The 19,749-nt window shown below is 40.1% G+C and overlaps 2 protein-coding genes and 1 long non-coding RNA gene across 5 annotated transcripts; 1 reads left to right on the top strand and 2 right to left on the bottom strand.

Annotated features, from left to right (window-relative positions):
- Positions 1–3,218: 3,218 nt before the first annotated feature.
- On the bottom strand, positions 3,219–15,202 carry aarsd1 (alanyl-tRNA synthetase domain containing 1). Its single transcript, XM_023814383.2, has 12 exons — positions 15,063–15,202; positions 11,032–11,160; positions 9,969–10,128; positions 9,654–9,711; positions 9,207–9,363; positions 8,285–8,401; positions 7,815–7,945; positions 6,815–6,881; positions 6,616–6,707; positions 5,931–5,985; positions 5,039–5,133; positions 3,219–4,516 (listed from the first exon to the last, which is right to left on the bottom strand). The coding sequence occupies exons 1-12, from the start codon at positions 15,099–15,101 to the stop codon at positions 4,381–4,383; spliced, it is 1,236 nt and encodes a 411-aa protein (XP_023670151.1). The 5' UTR covers positions 15,102–15,202; the 3' UTR covers positions 3,219–4,380.
- LOC140590896 (uncharacterized) lies at positions 11,434–13,501 on the top strand. 2 transcript variants are annotated; one of them, XR_011991795.1, is made up of 5 exons: positions 11,434–11,601; positions 12,002–12,173; positions 12,398–12,562; positions 12,685–13,076; positions 13,232–13,501. It is a non-coding gene; the product is annotated as an uncharacterized lncRNA (long non-coding RNA). The 2 variants fall into 2 exon arrangements; XR_011991794.1 differs by having other exon boundaries at positions 12,398–13,076.
- Positions 15,203–15,666: 464 nt separating the features above from the next.
- On the bottom strand, positions 15,667–19,421 carry ptges3l (prostaglandin E synthase 3 like). 2 transcript variants are annotated; one of them, XM_023814384.2, is made up of 8 exons: positions 19,209–19,421; positions 18,916–19,029; positions 18,691–18,787; positions 18,199–18,297; positions 17,334–17,423; positions 17,027–17,089; positions 16,821–16,850; positions 15,667–16,530 (listed from the first exon to the last, which is right to left on the bottom strand). In XM_023814384.2, the coding sequence occupies exons 1-7, from the start codon at positions 19,235–19,237 to the stop codon at positions 16,842–16,844; spliced, it is 501 nt and encodes a 166-aa protein (XP_023670152.1). In that variant the 5' UTR covers positions 19,238–19,421; the 3' UTR covers positions 15,667–16,530; positions 16,821–16,841. The 2 variants fall into 2 exon arrangements, with proteins under 2 accessions (XP_023670152.1, XP_023670153.1); XM_023814385.2 differs by having other exon boundaries at positions 18,691–18,757; positions 19,209–19,419.
- Positions 19,422–19,749: the final 328 nt, after the last annotated feature.

A 19,749-nucleotide genomic window follows, 5' to 3' on the forward strand; every position in this document is an offset into this window, starting at 1 on the left:
CACCACTGCCCACCCCAAGAGAAAGAGCGAGCTGTGGTACACACCAAGCAGAGGTACTAGCGCCAACCAAGGCCAACAAATGATCAGCTCCCATTGGGCTCTCATGAACGGACTATTGACTCTAAACACTGGTGATGACAGTAAGCTGAGGTTGTTTAGAGTGAATGTTAGCCTCCAGCTGAGGCACGTTTTGCCTGCACTCCTCTGTGATTTTCAAGGACAGGATACCAAGGCACAGCTGCGACTGGAGAAGCATCCTGTTTGGGGGTCTGGAGGTAACATCCCTGCAATTTGCAGACTATGTGGTTCTTTTTGCCTCATCTTACCCGAAATGATTTATCAAAATTTGGATGTGTGTCTATGGCTGTTTAAAAAGATCTTTAATAGGTTACAAGGCACCATGCAGGTCGAAGGAGCATGCATCATCCATGTCTTACAAAACATCTTATGGTCTTCACACAAAGATTAAGTTTCACATTCTCTGAGACCATCAAAGTCACAAAATGGCCTTCTGTTGAATGTGTTAGCTCAGTGACAACTGAGCATACAACGGTTTTTTTTTTCCCTCTTTTGTCACAGCTGATTTACTTCTGAAAGGATGCAAGAAAGGAACTGCAGAAGAAACCACATCTTACTTCACTCACCCCCCATGAGGGTTTTTTCCCACTGAACACTGTCTCCCAGATAAAAACATTTCCAGCTGCTTTTGGGAATGACAATTCCAGGTTGTCATTTGGCATATAACATACAGTAAGACTTGGCTTTCAAAGTGTCACTCCGAAGTCATTATCGGGACAGTCAATGCTACAGCTGGAAAATACAAATCTATAATAATTTTTTGAGCTACAAATTAAAATTGTGCAGTGGACACTCTTTCAGCATCAGAAGAAGAAGGAATGTACTGTAAGACAAACATGTCAGTCAGCTGCAATACAGTTTACAATTCTTTCATCTCATTAGTGTTGCTGTTCAAGAGTATATCATTACATCTGACAGATTCTTCTTGATACTTGACAATGTAAAATATGCAGTTTACTAAATATGATGTTTATCTACAGTAGTATCTTATAAACATTTCCAGTGAGAGGGGAGTATGTCAGCCTATGTATTACGAGAAGCAGTAATCAGAGTACCCAAAGCACATCACGCCTTTTATACCATATACTACTGGCTTTCAAAGTAATGTAAGTAATGTAAAGGAAGGCAGTGTGGTAGGACATGTGAGCTGCCGGAACGCCTCATCTCTGTTTCATAACCTTTATGTTGCTCTTCTCAATCGGTGCTCAAAGATGCAACTTCCTTATTTCTGTGAATTTAATTAATACGTGTCATCAGAAACCAGGATACAAAACAGCGAAGGCTAACAAATCCGTGCCTTGAATTTTTGTGTCCTCACCCTCCCACCTAATACGCACAAGGTAGGCAGCACACTTTAATGCAGCTTTTACCGTGTTTGTCAATGAGGTCATACAATCAAAATACAATCTACAGTTGCTGCCAGCAAAGTATCGTTCACAATTCTCAATCATCGCTTGAATGCATTAATGGCTCATGAATGTATTCACATTCAAATCAGATGTCTTGATACTTACTTACTAGATAAGGCTTCTGTTCCTCAAAGGTTGATGTAAACAAAATTACAATATAAACTTGCTTGTTTCACATGTGCTTCAGTAAACCCATTTCTGCAGTAAACTTCCTGGCTCCATTCCCCTGCTTCCCTGCTCGCCTTCCTGCGACCGTGACAGGAATGCTTCCCCCATGCATTTAGAGTCAGAGGGCAGAGGGCTCCTTTCAAACAGTATACCTCAACAAAACCGTATAACCAGCCATAATGCATGAGGCCAGCTGGACATTTTCCACTAGCAAATACTTGACCTTTTGCTAACCTTGTTCTCTGGAGCCCATTCCTGAATGTCTATTGCTTTCTTTTTCTCCCAGACTGAAAAGCAATATGAATACCCTTGCATTAAAAATGAGAACTTAAAAAGTTGAATCCACCATTATTTACAATCAACATTTGGAAAAGTCAACTGATAAATAGAGACTATGAATATCACCATATGTAGAGGGTGGAGATAACAGAAACAACAAATGAATATGGATATAAGAGAGGTCTGAGTATTTTGATATATACAAATTTTCGAAGATTGTAGTTAAACAAGAGACAAAATAGTGCCTGTACTGCAGGTGCATCAAAAATTGCTGAATGAAAGTATGAAGGGACACCATCTGCAAATCATGAGGATACATCGAAGACAGAGAAACCGGACTGCAAACAGGAACAGATCTCACAAGTCAAAACTCACCCATGGTAATAGACAGAGCTTCACCTGGACCCTGAACAATGGGAAAAAAATAATGTTTCACTTATTTGGAATGTGCTTTTATCCAAAACAACCTACGTTTCTTTCTCTTTTTCTGAGAGAGCGGGGTCAGGGTGCCCCTGGGGGTTATGGGCCTTGCTCAGGGCCCCAAAGGTTGCTGACCCAGGAATTTGAGCCGGTGCCCTTTTGATAACAGGCTCGGCCTCCTAACCCACTGATCCGCACAGTGCCCCCCCCCAAAGGAGCCATCTTTCACTATTTTACCTTCATGAGAAACTGATTCACTTTCTGAGTAAGTCAAAGGTTGCCTTCAGTCCTCAATGTGAGAGATCCTTCATGGTCTGGAATGCCATCTGGTATGGCATAGCTGTGTAACAGCCAAGCAATCTGAGGTCATTTCACAGGACAAGGCGCATCCTATGGTATGAATATTGTTGCATCATGATGCCTCCATATACAGTGGCACATAGATTTGAGGGTTTCATGAGCACTATGATGAAGAAAAGCGACTGCCATGGTCTCCCCAGTGACTAGAGCTAAACATCACCAATCCTTTAAAAGAACTTCTAGAATGCAGAGTATGAAGCAGATTTCCATCTTCTTCCCTCAAAGAACAGGCGTCGGACAGCATTCCAAAGTGGACTGAAGCTGTGTGAATTGACTCCCAATTAGGGCTTAGAAATTATTATAATGTTTGGTGTTTCCATTATTTTGTCCCCCAATTGTAGGTGTTTTGTGGTATTTAAATAACATTATTATGATGAAACTGAGTCAAAAAATAAAAACTTGATTATGAAATGATTAAGGAAAATTGCATTATTAGACTCATAACTCAATAAGCAATCTATTATATATAACCAGATGTCATCACTTAAAAAAATCATACCACTCAGTTTTTGTAAGATTTAAAATAAACCACTATCAGGTACAGCACAATAAAAAGGCAGACTGACAAAGGTTTCTAGATAAACAAATTCATTAGTCATAGCATTGCAAGACATACCGATAACTTACGGCTATAAATTCTTATTTCCATTATCCTGGAATGGCATTTTGGTTGATAAGGTTAACCTGCTCATAATGCTTAATAGTTAATTAATATCCTTTGTTTTCTTGTTTCTATCCAACCGCATCCACCACTGCTGGTTCCCAACTTATGACGTCTCTTATCCTATATAAGTTATGTGTTCCCTGGGTGACATGCTTCCTAACTAAAAACATAATTCACAGATAAAGCATGTCAGAGTCACGGAAGACATTTTGGACAATAACATTATTGAGAAATTAAGGGCAAATTTAGCTCAGGGTTCTTGCGGCGTGATGTATATGGTCCATGTAACTGGCGTGATCTCAAGCGGGAGCCGTGTAACTGGCGTGATCTCAAGCAGGGGCCGTGTAACTGACACACAAACAGCCATCTGAATCACAGGAGCCTTTTCAATATGTGTCAAAGTAATCAACTTACTTTAGAGTATTAAAGTATCAGAGGTAAATCTCAAGCTATAACTGAAATATCGAAACGACAAGGAAAGACTGGACGGAATCAAAGGAACTCAGCGACAGTGTTGCATTGGATTCACAGAACACATATTCATGATAAAGTACATTTTGACAAACAAAAAAGTACACATTTCAGAGATTTATACGTTTCCAAAAATGATTTCCTAATCACTGTACATATATGCCATATTTTACCTCTGTTGCATAAAATTAGTCTCTGTTTACAGTACTAAAGCAATCGGAGACGTACCAGTTTAAATGTACTCTGCGTGAAGGATGTATTTCTACAAAAAGAAATGATCAATAATTCAATTGCTGCATTTCCTACATGATTACCAACAGCGTCAACACATCCTTGTTAGGTTTTGGGTTTGTCTGCCTTTGTGAGTGTCTGTGTACTGCTGGAGAATCCGTCCTTCCAGCTTCCAGTAATTATGGCTGCGTAAGCCCCTGTGCATATCTGTGGGTGTGTTGCAGGGGGCTTCATCTGGCTGCATTAGCACCATAACCTCCCCGCCTCTGGGTGACACAACAGGGGTGTGCTCATGTGCGTTCACTCCTCCAGGTGGGGGCACCGGCTGTGCTCCTGCAGCAAGGCCTCCACCTCCCCCCTGCGCTCCATCCGACTGGCCTTGCCCTGGAATCTCCCTTTTTTCCCTGCGCCTTTCCCTTCCAGTAGCTCCGCCACCCTGCATCCAGGACACAGATATAGAGGCAAACAATGTCAAGTGGGATGATACAAACACTTTGGAGTAAGGGCACCAAAAACAAACAGACAAAGTAAGTAACAAAATAAAACAAAACAAAACAAAACAAAACATATAATTAAAACCAAGCAGTCTACAGTGTTTGGCTCATGAACACTGATTCAAATCGCAGGGTCAGCAGAGGGATTTCAATGTTTGGTCCCTAATTGCTCCATCAACTGACTGACCCTGATTTCCCCCCCGAAAAAGTGTCACTTTGGAAGAAATCATTTGTGAAACATATACAAATGTAGGGTAAAATGTTTAAGAAAACTTACAACTGACAAAGAACAAACAGATCGTAGACCTTGCGAAACACAGGAACTGACCATAAAATTGTCACACTGTTTCATTTCTGTACACTCATTAATTAAACCCAGACGAGGGGAGCGCCATGCTTTCCACATGGCATCACAAGCTACTGGTGATTCTGAAACCCTAAAAGATCCTCTAACTGCACTTCACCTTGGTCCCATCTTCTCCACAATCTCTTCGGGTCCAACTAGAAGGAACAGCCCCGCTCCCTTCTCCTCTCCAACTGTCAAGAACAAGACCGTTTCCTGGAGGGAGGTGAGATGAACAGAGATGGTTCATGCATCTTCAAGAGTGTCTGGTTTTCATCAGTGCCTTGCAAGGCAGACAGTAAGCAGACACCAACCCAACATATTCCTGGGTAGTCCTCCAAAGCGGAGGCATTTTAAATGTTGTTTTCATTAAATCACCACAACTATAACTCATAACTTTTTCCTCATAACTTTAACTCTTTCTTTCCCATTGACTTTTTTCTCCTAAACACTAAACTATAGCAGAGCAACAGTATAACCATGTGACTTTAACAATGGCAAAAAGAATCCCACTGCATAACTGTGTGCACTTATCTAGTGAAACTTTTTATTCTGCCTTGTTTACATTCAACATCACCCATTCTGGGGAGCTGCAGTGGCTGATGGGATATCAATGTCACTGCTCACAGTGTGTGGATTTCTCACTGTTTGCTTGGCCTTTCTCCAGCTACTCTGATTCCCTCACATATCCAGAAACATGTGGTCAAGTTAACTGGTGACTCTAAAAGGGTGGAATAGTTGTTGGAATGTGCCCCTGTGATCTGCATCCCATCCTGTACTGGATAAATGGTTATGAAAGATGGATGGACAGGATTTCCAGGGCACACAGTCACCAAACATGTTTGCCGTCTAAGAGGAAGCTGGAGTACCAGAGGAAAGCAAGGCAGATCCAGTGAGAACCAGCAACTCCACAGATTCAGAGTGGGGGCCAAATTCATGCTCATAAGCCAGGGTCAGGGTCAAGGGCTATTCAACATTATATCCAACATCATTCTCAAAAAAGAAAAACAAACCTCTGTGCCGATTTCATTTGCTATTATATTCATAAACTCATTATCACCTTCCTTTCTGCAAAGAAAGCAAACCACAAAAAGCTATTAAGAGCAGAACTATTATAACCACACCCAACCCGGCAACATACAAACACAACATTTCTTGGTCATTTTCTAAGAGCACATTTTGTAACAAGGTCGCCATCTAGTGTGATCATTTCAGCATCGCACCTAAGCAAACAAAGGATAAAGCCCAGCTAACAAAGTTCTCAGAATGTTAGCCAACATTACCATAAGGTCTTCTTAAAGTTGGCAGACAACGCTCTTACTGTAACATTAACTGAATGCTATTTCCATGTCAATGTCAGCATGATAAAAGGATTTTCAGGTACTAATGTTAACGCAATTAATGTTGAAAATTTTATTTAAAAAAAAAAAAAAAAACTATTTATGAAAGGGTTATATGTGAATACTGCGAATGTGCTATCCAGCCTTGAACCCATTACTTTTGAAGTGCATAGCAACAGTGTTACCTGCAACTTTATCATGCTTTAGTACAATTCTTTGTTGTAGTAGTAATTGTAGTAGTGGGATAATGTTTTGGGAACATCAGAAAAACCGGACACTATGATGGTTTGCATATCTTAATTATAATATTCGGCACATGCTCATATAATGCAAAATGGTTAGCGGGGAAGACCCTTACCTGTGTAAGCAGAACAGGTTGCCTCGGTTTGGATTGTTCTTGTAGTTTTGTGCAATTAGCACCGCCATATCTCGTAAGAGACTGAGGTTACTCTGCACAGAAAAATAAAGACTTATTAAATAATCCTAAATAATTAACATTACCATAAAAAGCATCATTTTTTGGCACCTTGGAGATTCACGGTAATGTTTTCTCTTACCTTCTGCAATGCCTTGACTGACTTCTGCACCTTGTCCACAGCTTCAACGTGGTCGTCTGCTCCTGTCCTGTGAGTTACAGGGGGCCAAGCCCAGTCACCATATACTGAGGTACGAGTTTGGCTGCCAGTTTGGAATCACTCAAGCCACGCTGCTCCATGTACTGTACTTTTTATATTATGAAAAATTACAATTAAAAATTACATTTAAATGGATGCTCAGAATGAAAAAAATTATGGATAATGAATTATTCCATACAGAGAGTCCTTTTTGTACTGCATTAGGAATATGATATTAGGAATGCTTTCATAAGGTATTTCCTAATACCGTATTTTCCGCACTATAAGGCGCACTAAAAAGCCTTAGATTTTCTTAAAAAATAACAGTGCGCCTTATAATCCAGTGCGCTTTAAACGTGGATTAATTTTTGTTGTGCATACTGAACTCGAAGCGATTAGAATGTTTTAGTATTGAAAAGTGAGTGTATTGTGTAGTGCTTCACGTGTTATAAATTAACAATTTCAAGAGTTATTATGAATACGCTGACTTTTGATGTAGCGGTATAGGACCGTATTATAAGTGTTCAATTTTGAGTTATTGTTAATAGGCTGACTTTCGATTTAGCGGTATAAGACTCTTGTTTTTTTACGTGTTAAAGAGTAGTGAAGACGCTCATAAACGTTTGAACAATGTTGACAGTCATTGTGAACACGTAATGTAAAATTAATTTTCGTTGACTGGCTTATCTGACTGTTTTGTTTTGCTTAAAGCGCCTTAAAGTCCGGTGCGCCTTGTATGTGGAAAAAGTTTGAAAATAGACCACTGATTAACGGTGCGCCTTATAATGCAGTGCGCGTTATAGTGCGGAAAATACGGTACCTAATAATGCCTATTAATTGGTTGACCGTATATAACCAACAAAATAAACAGAGGCTAGCCCAAAGCCAAGAATGACTTAACATTTCTAGTTACAAAGATCACTGCTCTTGTGTGTCCTCTTACTTCAGAAGCGCTGTCAAAGCCCGCTCTATGGTGTAGCTCTTCTCAGCATACTTAAGAACCCGGTTTCCAGCAAGGAAAATCAAGTTGATTTTGTTTTTCTTTCCCTTTTCAATCCCCAGGATTTTTATAACCTGAAATTGACGATTAGAGACTGTGAGAAGAACTGGGAAATGAATATGAATGACACAACATGCTTATCCTGGACAAGTACTTGCTGAAGGACAGATTGATGGACATATGAATGGATGAACGAATGGATGAATGGATGGATGGATGATGGAAAGAAATTCTTTGCAATTAAGTTACTCTTCCCTCCTCCTAACTTGCATTGTCTATCTATGTGAAAAAACAGCATCTCTAAAGGGATCACTTCAAAAAACTGGGTTTAAAACTGGGTTTAAACTTCCAGGTGCATCTGGAATGACTTAACAGAGAGGATGGTGCTGCCCTCGGCACCTCGGAGACATCACCTGCAGGTGGCTGAGGTTTGACACGTGGGTTCCACAGCACATGTTGGCATCCACGCCCTCGATGTCGATCACTCGGATGGGCCCCACAGCGTCTTCTGGGAGACCACGGCTTCTCACCTGGGGGAGGAGGATCAAAACCACACGATTACCAGGCGATTCTGACCCAGTCCTACAGCCAGAACACTGAGATTTCACAGCCCCTGAATCTGCTCTGTAAGTCCTCTGCTGCAAGAAAAACTATTTCAGGCCGGCTAACCTGGGTGAACAAGAACAACAATGCCTCCCAAGAAAAGAAAAAAGCATGAATGGATACACTTGAAACAGATCAAACTGAGTCTGCAAATCTTTAAAATAATACTGACTGATCAAAGAATCCATCTGAATCTCACGATGATTTTTTTTCATGATGAATTCATAAGTGCACATGGCTTAGTTATAACTGAGAATTAACAGCCATCTTGAGACTAATAAGACTGTCGGTACGATTAAAACAACATTTTGGTTAATGATGGACTGCACATATGACGATGGTCCCACAGGATAATAATAGAATTGAAAAATTCCTATCACATCATAGCCATTGTAACATTGTAGTGCAAGGTAATACGGGTTTATGTTGATGTTGGTGTAAACAAACAATTATGCTTATGGTTTATGTATTTACTGTACTTTGTATCGTTATCTAGGCTATACCATATAGCCTAGGTGTGTAGTAGACTATACCATCTAGGTGTACACTCTGTGATGTTTGCACAACGACAAAATCACAACGCATTTCTCAGAACGTATCCCCACTAAGTGACACACGACTGTAGTTTTTATTTTGTAAGAACTGGAAATACAAATTCAGTCCAATTTTAATAAAAGCGGCATGTAAATTCAGTAATTTCCCTCTGTGATCTGTCCGCATTCGACAGGTAACCTGCTCCATAGCCGGGTCGTCTAGCGTGAGCACTTTGACTGTGACCGGGACATGCTCCCGGATCTTCTCATTCACAGCTCTCTCCAGGGCCTCTATCTCCCCAGGCTTTGCTGTGCCCGTGTCCAGCTCAATAGTGCTGCGCTGACGCCCCAGTTCCCTGTGAACAGATCCAATAAAAGCACACACTCATCAGCATTTCCTTAGAAAGTCAGCAAATTATCTCAGATAACAGATTGCATATTTTTCAAGCATTAAAACATTACTCTCCCACACATATTAGGTTACCACATACATTTTTGTGCATTATTCAATTCTGGTTGGTCATATGAATGACTAAAACATATCTTTCCTGTTTTAAAAAAGCGAGAAAATAATTAATACTAATTAATAATTGATAAGCAGGCAAATCTTACCTTCATTTCTTTTATTTATAAGTAAACTGCTTACCAGGAGGTGGTCTTGTAACTAAACATGCTGTCAGCCATGGCTGTGATTAAATGCTGACCTGAGAGTGAACAAAGTAACGACATTTAAGAAATTTACAATACTAACAAAGAGATGCAAATGTTATAAACGGGCCTCCAAAATGGGTTACATTTACAGCTTATACTTTGAAACACATGAAGTAACATTTGTCAATGTGAACATCAGGGGTTACAATGATATTTAAAACATATAGAGATCAACAGAGAAAAAGTTTACTCACATTAGAAAAACATTGCATACAAAAAACTAGTTACAACTTTAATAACAGAGTTTTACCAGAATGCTGCTGCATGTGGTCAAACCTGCGATCCCAGTCCACCTTCAGCTGGACTTCCAATCCCACCTCTAGCGGAGAGCTCACAAAATGTACAGCCTCCGCCCCCTGCCTCGTAACTCTCAGGACAGGCACGCCCGCGATGGTCCCCCGGTCATCTGGCTGCAGCGTGCAGGACAGAGTATCAGGACCTCTTCATAACATGGGCCCAGTTTTCAAACAGAGCCTGGAGACTGAGCTCTGGATCTTTCTACATAACTAAAACGGCAGGACAAGACCCAGGGGCGACTGGCAATCACCTGCACCTAACGACTTGATGGACTACCGTTACTACCGTTTCGTGTGCTTGCAGTTTGCACGGGTTTCCACTGACAGTACACAGGTTTGGACTTAAGTAAGCTAGTGTCTCTAAATCGCCTTTAGCAGGGTTGCCCAATTCTGGTCCTGGAGGGCCAGAATTCAACAGAGTTTGCAGATTTCCCCACTCAAGCACACCTACTAAACCTGGTAATTAGCTGATTAAGATGTGTGTTCAGCAGGGAAATCTGCAAACTCCTGGATTCTGGCCCCCTGGGACTGGAATTTGGCAGCCCTGGCCTATAGCATTCGAATATGCCCCATCAACAGAGCTCCCCTGCCTTGTGCCTTATGCTTCCTGCTATAGCAGTGTTGCCAACTTTAGTCAGCTGGCTGGCGTGAGATTTTCAATTCCAGACAAGTCTGCACACACATGCACATGTATGTTACAGTTTTATTATCTTGTAAATAGTCTGTATGGTTTGCAAACTACCCCAAAGCTTTTGGTGCAGCCAATTTTAGGTTTATAATGGAATAATATAGATTTGCCATAAGATTTTTTGCGTGTGCGTGAGTTAGATATAGCGAGTGTCACGCCAGATGCCTCAGAGTTGACAACCCTGGCTATAGGCTCCAGGATTCCTGCAACCTGCTACTGCAAGGTTGAAGATGTACAGTTGAAAGATGGATGGACAGTAGATTAGCCATTTCACTCCATAACTTGAGTGACAGATTTTGAGCCGTTAGATGTGAATCACCACTACTTACCTGCCCACCTCCCTCGGGAAACAGAATGGTGTCTTTGAGTATAACATTAAAACCCTTCACCTTCTCCTTCTTCCCATTGTTTTCCAGTTTCAGTTCAGAAGGACAGCAGGACACCACTGTGGTGACAAACTGAAAGCGAAAACGTCTGTAAGTTAAGCGTCAGTTTACCTGTATGGAAAATACAACGTAGTTTGTAATTTGTTTCATTTCAACGGTTGGCGTAGGTAAAGCATTATTTTTTCCCTTTTTACTCAGCTATACCTATGTGATATTCCTTCTGTGTTACAATCGTTATTGTATGTAACTAAGAAAATCCTGACAGACAGATGCAGATAGCAGACCTGTCGTAGAACATTTGTGCGTCTGATACAGCAGAGGATTCAATAGTTGTCACGTTTTCGAGAAGGGTCTGGCTGCAGACATCCACTGAGGCTCACGTCCACTGAGACGCAGGAAGTCCACTGAGCGCCCGGAAATGACGTCACGCATAAAGTTTGGTGGATACTTTACTCACGAGCATTAGCAGCGCGTCCATTGTTTAGCAAGACATTGGCCAAGGAAAGTAGAACGGTAAGTTCAGTTTTAATTGTTTATATATGTTCAGTTATTAGTTATTCAGGAAGGATGGGAACTTTGTTTGCTATGTTTAGAAGTGGAATGGTTTTTGTTCGTTATGTTTAGAACGGTTGGAATTGTTTTTTTGTTCGCTATTGTTTGGCTGCTATAAAACACAATTCGTGCTTAGGTTGTTGCTACATTAACTTAATAACTTATTTTCATGCGTGGATTACTCTGATCAGTTGAATGGTGTTTTCATGCAACTGAAATGCATATATACAGTAAATGTAAGTTAGCCAGACTCAAATCGCTGTGTTGCTTAATTGCATTCAAGTACTCTAACTCCTTCAAAAGCCCATAAATGCATACACAATCGTTTTCACGGTGCTTTGTTTTTCATTTTGACCAACAGATGCACAGGTCAATTTGTCGAAGGAATGCCGTGCCTCAGTTAGCAAGATGTGCTAACTGTTGCAATAGTTTCCATTGCCCTTTGTGCCCAGTAACGATGTTTAAACCGACAACGTTACTGCGAGCCCAGGTGCATTTAGATTCACACGCAAAGAATGGAATTTCATTCCAAGGTATGTAATCTATAGGAATTTCTGGTTTGTAAAATCATATTAACATAACTGGATTTTCCTAAACTCTGGTGTATGAAGTAGATATGTTCTCAGAACAGTGTTTATTTAACTACATCTTACTAACATTTAGCATTCCTTGGTACCCATTTGTGTTGTACCATTTCATGCATCGTATGTTTCTATTGGAAACAACTGTCCTTAGTATCATGCATTGTATTTTGCAGGATGTTCCAAAACAGATTGGATCTGTGGACTGTGGTGTGTTCATGTTGATGGTAAGAAGGACCACCTTGAATTGTCGGGTGTAACACTTGTGATATACTTTCAATTGATGTTTTTGTCAGTATGCACTCTGCATGGCCTTGGGGGAACCATTCCACTTTACTGCTGTAAGTACGTCATTAAGAAGATATTCTTTGCGACGCTGTAGAATGTTGCATAGTTATCTATACGAGAAAAAGGTGCCCTTTCTAACATTCTGAATGCATGGTTTTTGTCTTTTTATATTCAGTCTAACATGCAAAGGATAAGGAAATGGTGGTGCCTAACAGTGGTCTGGAAAAGTATGTATGGAAAGCATCGTGTTTTACATTGAGATGCATTCAGATGCAGAATCACGTGCCCTTTCTTTGCAGTGAAGGAGGTTTGTCAGATATAGAATACCAGGTAAAGCTCAGCAGGGAGGTTTTTTAAGGTGATATTCCATTAATTCATCAGTGGTAGTGCATTCAGCTAATGGAGAGGTTTTGCATATATGGGTAATTCACCATTGATACATTGAGATATTGAAACATTATGTCTTGGTAGTGTAAATGATGTGTACTTGTACTACTCAGACATGGACTGAGGAAGACTGAGGAAGCTTCACACCTGCTGAAAGCAAACTTGGAGCCTCTCTCGAGGGTGAGACTGCTCTACAAAGTGTAATAGAATAGAATGCTAGTGGTGTGTGTGTGTGTGTGTGTGTCCCTCATTTTTCTTAGGTGGTTTCCTGTTGATTACCAGCTGCACCTGATTAACTTATTCGATCCCTGATATTTACTTCCAATGTCATATAGGAGTCGTGCATCATGAGGGACCTCTGCAGTGCCGTGTGCTGGATTCGCAAGAGGTCCTGGAGGGTCAAAGTGACAACAGGAATGATCCATTCATGTTTATTTTTAATAATAAGGAGGACATGGAAACCTTGCTCTCCAATTGCGTTGATAGGATGGGTCTTAAAATTCATGCCATGTTTACATAAGGAAAAATTTGTATTCTTTTTATTCTGTTCCATATACTTTTTTTTTTTTGCACGTTTGTTCAAATTTATATATCAATACACTACAAGAAATGTTTGCCAAATTATCTATGTATAGTGATTTATTTATGTAACACTTACATTATCTTCGAATAACAGAGGTATGGAGTAAAGCTCTGCGAGAAGCATAATTCTGCAGTCTTTAAGGCTTCAATATAATACTCTGAGGGGGGAAAAAATCTGGTCACCATTGACAGTCACAATCAGGACTACAGGTGATATAATTTGTTAAGTACACAATTTTATTAAATTTTAAGTTATGCGATTCTTAATTATACGTACAAACTACTTTTATAAATGTATAATTCAAATGTGATAAGCACAAACTATTTTAAAAATAATCTATGATTTAGTAATACAGTGGTCCCTCGTTAATCGCGGGAGTTACGTTCTAAAAATAACCCGCAATAGGCGAAATCCGCGAAATAGGATTCTTTAGAAATCGAATATTTTCGTAGTATGAGCATTGGAAACCTGTTTACGACCTTCTAAATACGGATTTTAACATTATTAGAGCCCTCTAGAGATGGAATAACATCCTTTAGTCACCAATAGTTTATGACTGCTGGACAGGGAAGCAGGAACGGGGACACGAGGAGTCAGGATTGAAGGATTTATTTGGAATCACTCCACATGCGGGACAGGAACATGTAACATCAAAACGTCAACGACAGACCTGGGGTTATAGACACTGACAGAAACAGAATCAAATTGACAGAAAACAACTGGTCACAATCAGGGCTGCATATGTGGTTAATAAGGGGCCGTGGCACACAAGAGGATCGGACAGGTAGGTCATGAAAATTACACTCGTATTACCCAAAATATTAGAAAAAATAATAGAAAATAAATATTAGACATTATAATTGTTATTATTATACATCTAATTACGAAGAGCAAAGATGCTTCCGGTGCGTAGCGATGTATCATTTTCATTGTCTCGATCAACTTTTTAATCAATAGACAAAAAACCGCGATGGAGTGAAGCCGCGAAGTGGCGAGGGACGACTGTATATGCATACAAACAAGTGATAACTGCGAACCATTTTTAAATGAACTAAAAGTAAGATGTATAATAGAAGATATCTATGGCTGCGTCTCAGTGGATTAGTGATGCCACTTCCTGCGTGTCAGTGGACGTGATGTCACTTCCTGCGTCTCAGTGGACATGAGTCTCAGTGGATCTGCAGCCAGACTCTATTGACGTTTTCCGAGGCACTCATTAAAGTATCAAGCCCGATCACATTAACCAGTGGTGATAAAAACTGTTTCAGGCGCATTTATGCTCATCCTGACTCAACACAGTGACAGCTGCAATTACTCCTGCCCGCTTGATTTTCCGGGACAGCTGGTAATGATGTGAGCACATGGCTTAAACTTAGATAAATATGAAATCACTTCTACGTCAAGAACACGAAAGCCCAAGTGCACAAACTTTGGGTATAACATACACAATGAACATTATATGACCCTATCCAATTCAGTCTACTGTACTTTTTTGGGTTCCTGTGTTAATGGCGAATTTGCGATCCAAAACTGAACCATTTTCAACTTAAACTGATTAAAACATGAAAATGCTTGCATCCTACCTCTTGCATGTAACAGTCCCTTTGGCACTGAAAGGCCATTTTTTAATTTTATTACAAAATCTCAATATTACAATCGATCACCCGGCTCTCCTCAGCTCGGTACAGAAACCTACAGATAGCGATAGGGGACAAAAAGGCACGATCATGTACTTCGCGGAACAGAAGACTGCACTGACAGGATGTAGCAGGTGAATGAATTACAAGCAGAATGGTCGGTAAATACCACAATAGTGTGAAATCCACATCTTTTGAATAAGGATATAAGGTATAAAGTGTTTTCTTGTGAAAACACTAATGTTAACATAAATCCTGAAAGCGCTGTTTTGTTACAGCCACACAGGGGAGCCAAAATGCTTTATGATAGCCCCCAACCCAGACAAATCAAACTATGCCCCACATTTCTTATGGCCTTTGTTATCCAGGGTCCTTTGGAATCGTTCTACCCCGCCACCACAGTGCCCCTGTACAGGCTTATTAGAATTGTCTGACAAATACAGTTGTATTTTGTACAAGTATCCTAATATTGGTAGACACTATAAGGAGATGTATTAACTAACTATATAGTATTAACTATTTTCATAAAAGATATATTGAGGCCAGGAAAAAGCTTTTTACCATGATTTTAATAATACATTACACACATCAATTTTAAAAATACATTTATCATTATACATATAACTTGATTTGCAAGCACGTACAAACTGTAAAATGACTGTCATTGTCAGTCTTGCTTATTTTCTCCCAAATCTGAACATGTGTGATAGTTCTGCACCAGTCATCTGCAACACCTTCAGTTGGTGATCCCGAGCAAGGCTGTATACTCCACTGACACTCATGCCAGTTGCTTAATTTACACTTCATTGGTCATATTGCAGACGCTTTAACAATCAGCGCATCCTTTCACGTTGCTGGCAATAAGAACTGCTGGAACCTGACAGGTTTACTAGGATAAGAGGTCAGCCTACACATTCTTGCTAACCTCCCTGTCTCCTCACAAGGGGGAAGAGCCAAGTCCATTACACCAGTGCCGAACTTACAACCACATTTTGATTTAAAGCATAGCTAAACACTTAACTTGCACAGCTGAGTCTGAGGGAGAAAACTTCATCTTTAAGAAAATTCCCACATCAATGAAGTTTTCTTGGTCAAATTGAATGTGAATTAATAAGCTATCCAGATAAGTGAGCACAAAAGTGAAGATTCTTCAGTTATAATACAGAAGATCTTTGTCCTTGGCTCCAGATGTGGACTGTCAGCTTGTAACAGAAATTACTAAGGGGTCATCTATGATCTTATAAGTAATGGTAAAAATCCATTACTAGGCTTTACCGGTTACTAGGGAACCACATGCATTTTGACTGTACACATAGCACCAAGAAATGCTAACAATTGCCACAGGAGCTTTGTCTTCTCTACTTTCTGTCCTTGTAGAATCAGTTTGTCATTTCACATCAGGCCTGTGGAAAATCTAGAACAAAACAGCATTCACTTTAAGGGTTCTGAATATCCTATTATATGATGTCAACCAAAGCATTGCAAAATCAAAGGATAAGTAAGGTTTGAGAACAGAATAAGGTATACTTTCATGGGAGTCACAATGTGTATCTAACCCCCTATGTGCCATCAGATGCTAATTGTTTATATTTCTTATACCCTCAGGCAGCTTAACAGAAATGTAAATGTTCTTCTGCCTCACTGGTTGTACAAATATCATGCAAATAATGTGAGATGTGTACAATTTAGCCTGATGTTCATTACCTGGATTACATTTATTCAACCTCAATCATCCTGAAAAAAGGAGAGAAAAAAACACATTATGTATTATGAATACATTTCATGTGACTACATTAATAAAATTTAAAGCCTATTAACAAAAAGAGAGCTGTATTTCAAAATTGTTTAATTCTACCAGTACTTTATGACTACTGTTTATAGTAGCTGGGGAAAGAGGAATAAATACTAACATCCAAATCATCAAGGTCATCCATCGTTGGAATTTCTGTCTTTTTGCTCATATCTTTCAGCATCTAGGAGGGAAAAGGGCATGTTATCCATAGCAACCTGCAAAGCTAACACTTAATTATAGCATCTTGCTGAAGTATTGCCTTTTATGTTTGGTCGCAAGACTGATTTCTTAAACACTATAGTGTTTTGTTGGCCACACATTTTAAAAAAGGTGTCTTTTCTGAAACTTTGATGCTTGTTCTGTGTTTTTGCTGATACACAACCAATCTAGCCTTTGTAAGCCAGTGTGGTTTCGGTGGCACTTACATCCACATAATGACCATACTCCTCCATTCCCTCCTCCTCTTCATGCTCCCAGTCTCTCCAGTTGTCAAAGTCCACAGAAAGCCAGATGGGCTGCATGTGAACACAGATTATTAAAAAACAGCATTTCAAAGGGATTTTATAATGCTTCATTACAGTGACTTGGTGGGTGGCACCGTACTCTGATTTCTCTGTGGTTCTGGGCAGAGGTGGAAAGTTCAGATCCAGAAAGTAGAAGTCCAAACCAAGATTTTGTTTCAACCAACCAGTTAATTATAAAGAGTCACAGTCACAGAGTATGCAACTGGTTGGTTGAAACAAACTCTTGGTCTGAACTTTTACTTTCTGGACCTCAAATTTCCACCTCTGATTCTGGGTTTGGTCCCCACTCCTAGTTCTGTGTGTGTGTAGCTTGCATGTCTTTCCCTGCCTGGGTTTTCATGTACTCTGATAGCCCCTTCTGTGATTACATTTGTGAGTGTGTGTGCCATGTGAAGGGCTGGTTGCCCACCTACAGTGTCCCCTGTCTCATGCTTTATGCTTCCTGCTATTGGCCCTAAGCTCCCCGTTAACCTGTACTGGACAAACAGTTATTGAAAACGGATGGATGGCTATCTTTGATTGCATATATAACTCCTATGGTCTAGTGAGAGATGGATTGGGCAAGCCTTAATAATTACAAAGCACAATTGCAACATGAACTCTGCAACTTTTCACGCAATAATGGCCAGTCTTGATTGGGTACCACAATGTGAAATACCTGAGAAAGAGGTAAAATCCCAACATGGGACAGACATGCACTAATGTATCTCATATGTAATACTAAGTGGAAAAAACAACCAATTCTTTTTTTTTAGTTGCTCCTTGCCTTGACAGGGTCTTTGGTCAAGCGAGGCCAGGCAACATTCTCCTTTACTTTCCTCAGGAGGACGTGGACAGTGCGGTCATGTCGTGTTTCCCTGGAGTCCTGTTGAGTCAAGACATAATTTAACCTTTCAGGTTGGGATGTTGTGTGGCTCAGCCCGTTAGAACCCTGTACTTATGATCAGAAGGTCACCAGTTCAAATCCCAGGTCTAGCAGACTGATGCCACCAATAGGCCACAGGGCAAAACCCTTAACCCCCAGGTGTCCCTGGGGGCACTGTGCACTGGCTGACCTTCCACCATGACCCCCCCCCCCCCCCCCCAAGTCTTCTCTCACCTGTATGTATGCCTCTGTGTTTCATGGGGTACAAGATGGGCCAGCAAAAAGAATATTTCCCCATAAGGACCGATAAAGTACCATTATTCAATTCAGCTGATCACAGTCCAGGAAGTTTGAACAATGGGAGACTACAGTTAGAAGGAAAAAAACACTTACGTGAATGTGGACCTGGTCGTAGAAGTGAATCTCATTGTAGATACTTATGTCATCCTCTGTTTTGCAGCTGCCAGGACACAATAGTAAAACCACCTTGCTTCACAGAATGTAAACAGTGCAATTTAATTAATTCACCCTGACATTCACATTATTTATAGTATATTAAATCACTTGATATACAGTACCATTAAATAAAAACTGGGTCATGAGAAAAAAAAAACCCACCTTAAAATCATTTTGTCTTTCTGTATGTCCACCTGGAGGTCTCTGCAGTTTTGCACTATAAAATTTACTGTCACATACTTCTTTCGGTCAAACCACAGCACTCTAGCTGGTTGGCTGTAGAAAATGAGGAGAGTGAAACCACTGTAATCATTACGTCCCAGTGGATCATATGATGTCAACAATCTGAGATATATAAAGGTATTCAAATAACAGCAAATCATATTAACAAGTCTGCTCTCTGCAACTTAGCAACAATTTAAAAATACTGCAAAAAAACTTTTATTTTAGTTTACCAGTCATCAGGTCTCACAATCTTGGGCATCCTGAAGATATGAAGGAAAACTCCAATTGACAATATCCAAGTTAGATTAAGCTGTTCCAACTAGTCTTCTTGAACTTTATGCTACAAGCGATTTAGTAGTGGCAGGCAGTTCTATCTATGCTCTATTTTTAGAGATGGCCAGTATCAGCTGCTGGGTGACTTTACTCTAACCCCTCCCCCCCCTTTATAGAGGTTCTGCAGATCCCAAAAGAAGCCCAGAGCACCTTCTGGAGTTTTCTCTACCAATCAGACTGGAGGCTGTAAGAGTGGAATGTGTAGGACTGCTGCTAATTGGCTGCCTCAGTTAGACCTCCAAGGAGCAAAGGAATGATATTAGGAACAGCTGTAGCGTAAGATTCTTTCAGTGCTAAGCACTTAACACACACACACACACACACACACACAAACATATATATATATATATATATATATATATATATAGCATTTATATTTTGCATTCAGATTTTTGATTACTTGATTATTTTACAGTATATGAAATTCTACCCTTATCT

Source organism: Paramormyrops kingsleyae, chromosome 5 (assembly GCF_048594095.1).
Source record: "Paramormyrops kingsleyae isolate MSU_618 chromosome 5, PKINGS_0.4, whole genome shotgun sequence".
In the NCBI taxonomy this organism is placed as follows: Eukaryota; Metazoa; Chordata; class Actinopteri; order Osteoglossiformes; family Mormyridae; genus Paramormyrops; species Paramormyrops kingsleyae.

Excerpts from the sequence above, each read along its gene's own strand:
- ptges3l (XM_023814384.2), bottom strand. The coding sequence starts at position 19,237 with ATGCCCAAGATTGTGAGACCTGATGACTG. Across the intron at positions 19,030-19,208 it reads ATTGTGAGACCTGATGACTG|CCAACCAGCTAGAGTGCTGT; the intron begins GTAAACTAAAAT and ends CATTTTCTACAG. Across the intron at positions 18,298-18,690 it reads ACGACCAGGTCCACATTCAC|GACTCCAGGGAAACACGACA; the intron begins GTAAGTGTTTTT and ends TTGACTCAACAG.
- aarsd1 (XM_023814383.2), bottom strand. The coding sequence starts at position 15,101 with ATGGCCTTTCAGTGCCAAAGGGACTGTTACATGCAAGAG. Across the intron at positions 9,364-9,653 it reads AGTTACAAGACCACCTCCTG|GGAACTGGGGCGTCAGCGCA; the intron begins GTAAGCAGTTTA and ends ATCTGTTCACAG. Across the intron at positions 5,134-5,930 it reads CAAATGAAATCGGCACAGAG|GAAACGGTCTTGTTCTTGAC; the intron begins GTTTGTTTTTCT and ends ACCTCCCTCCAG.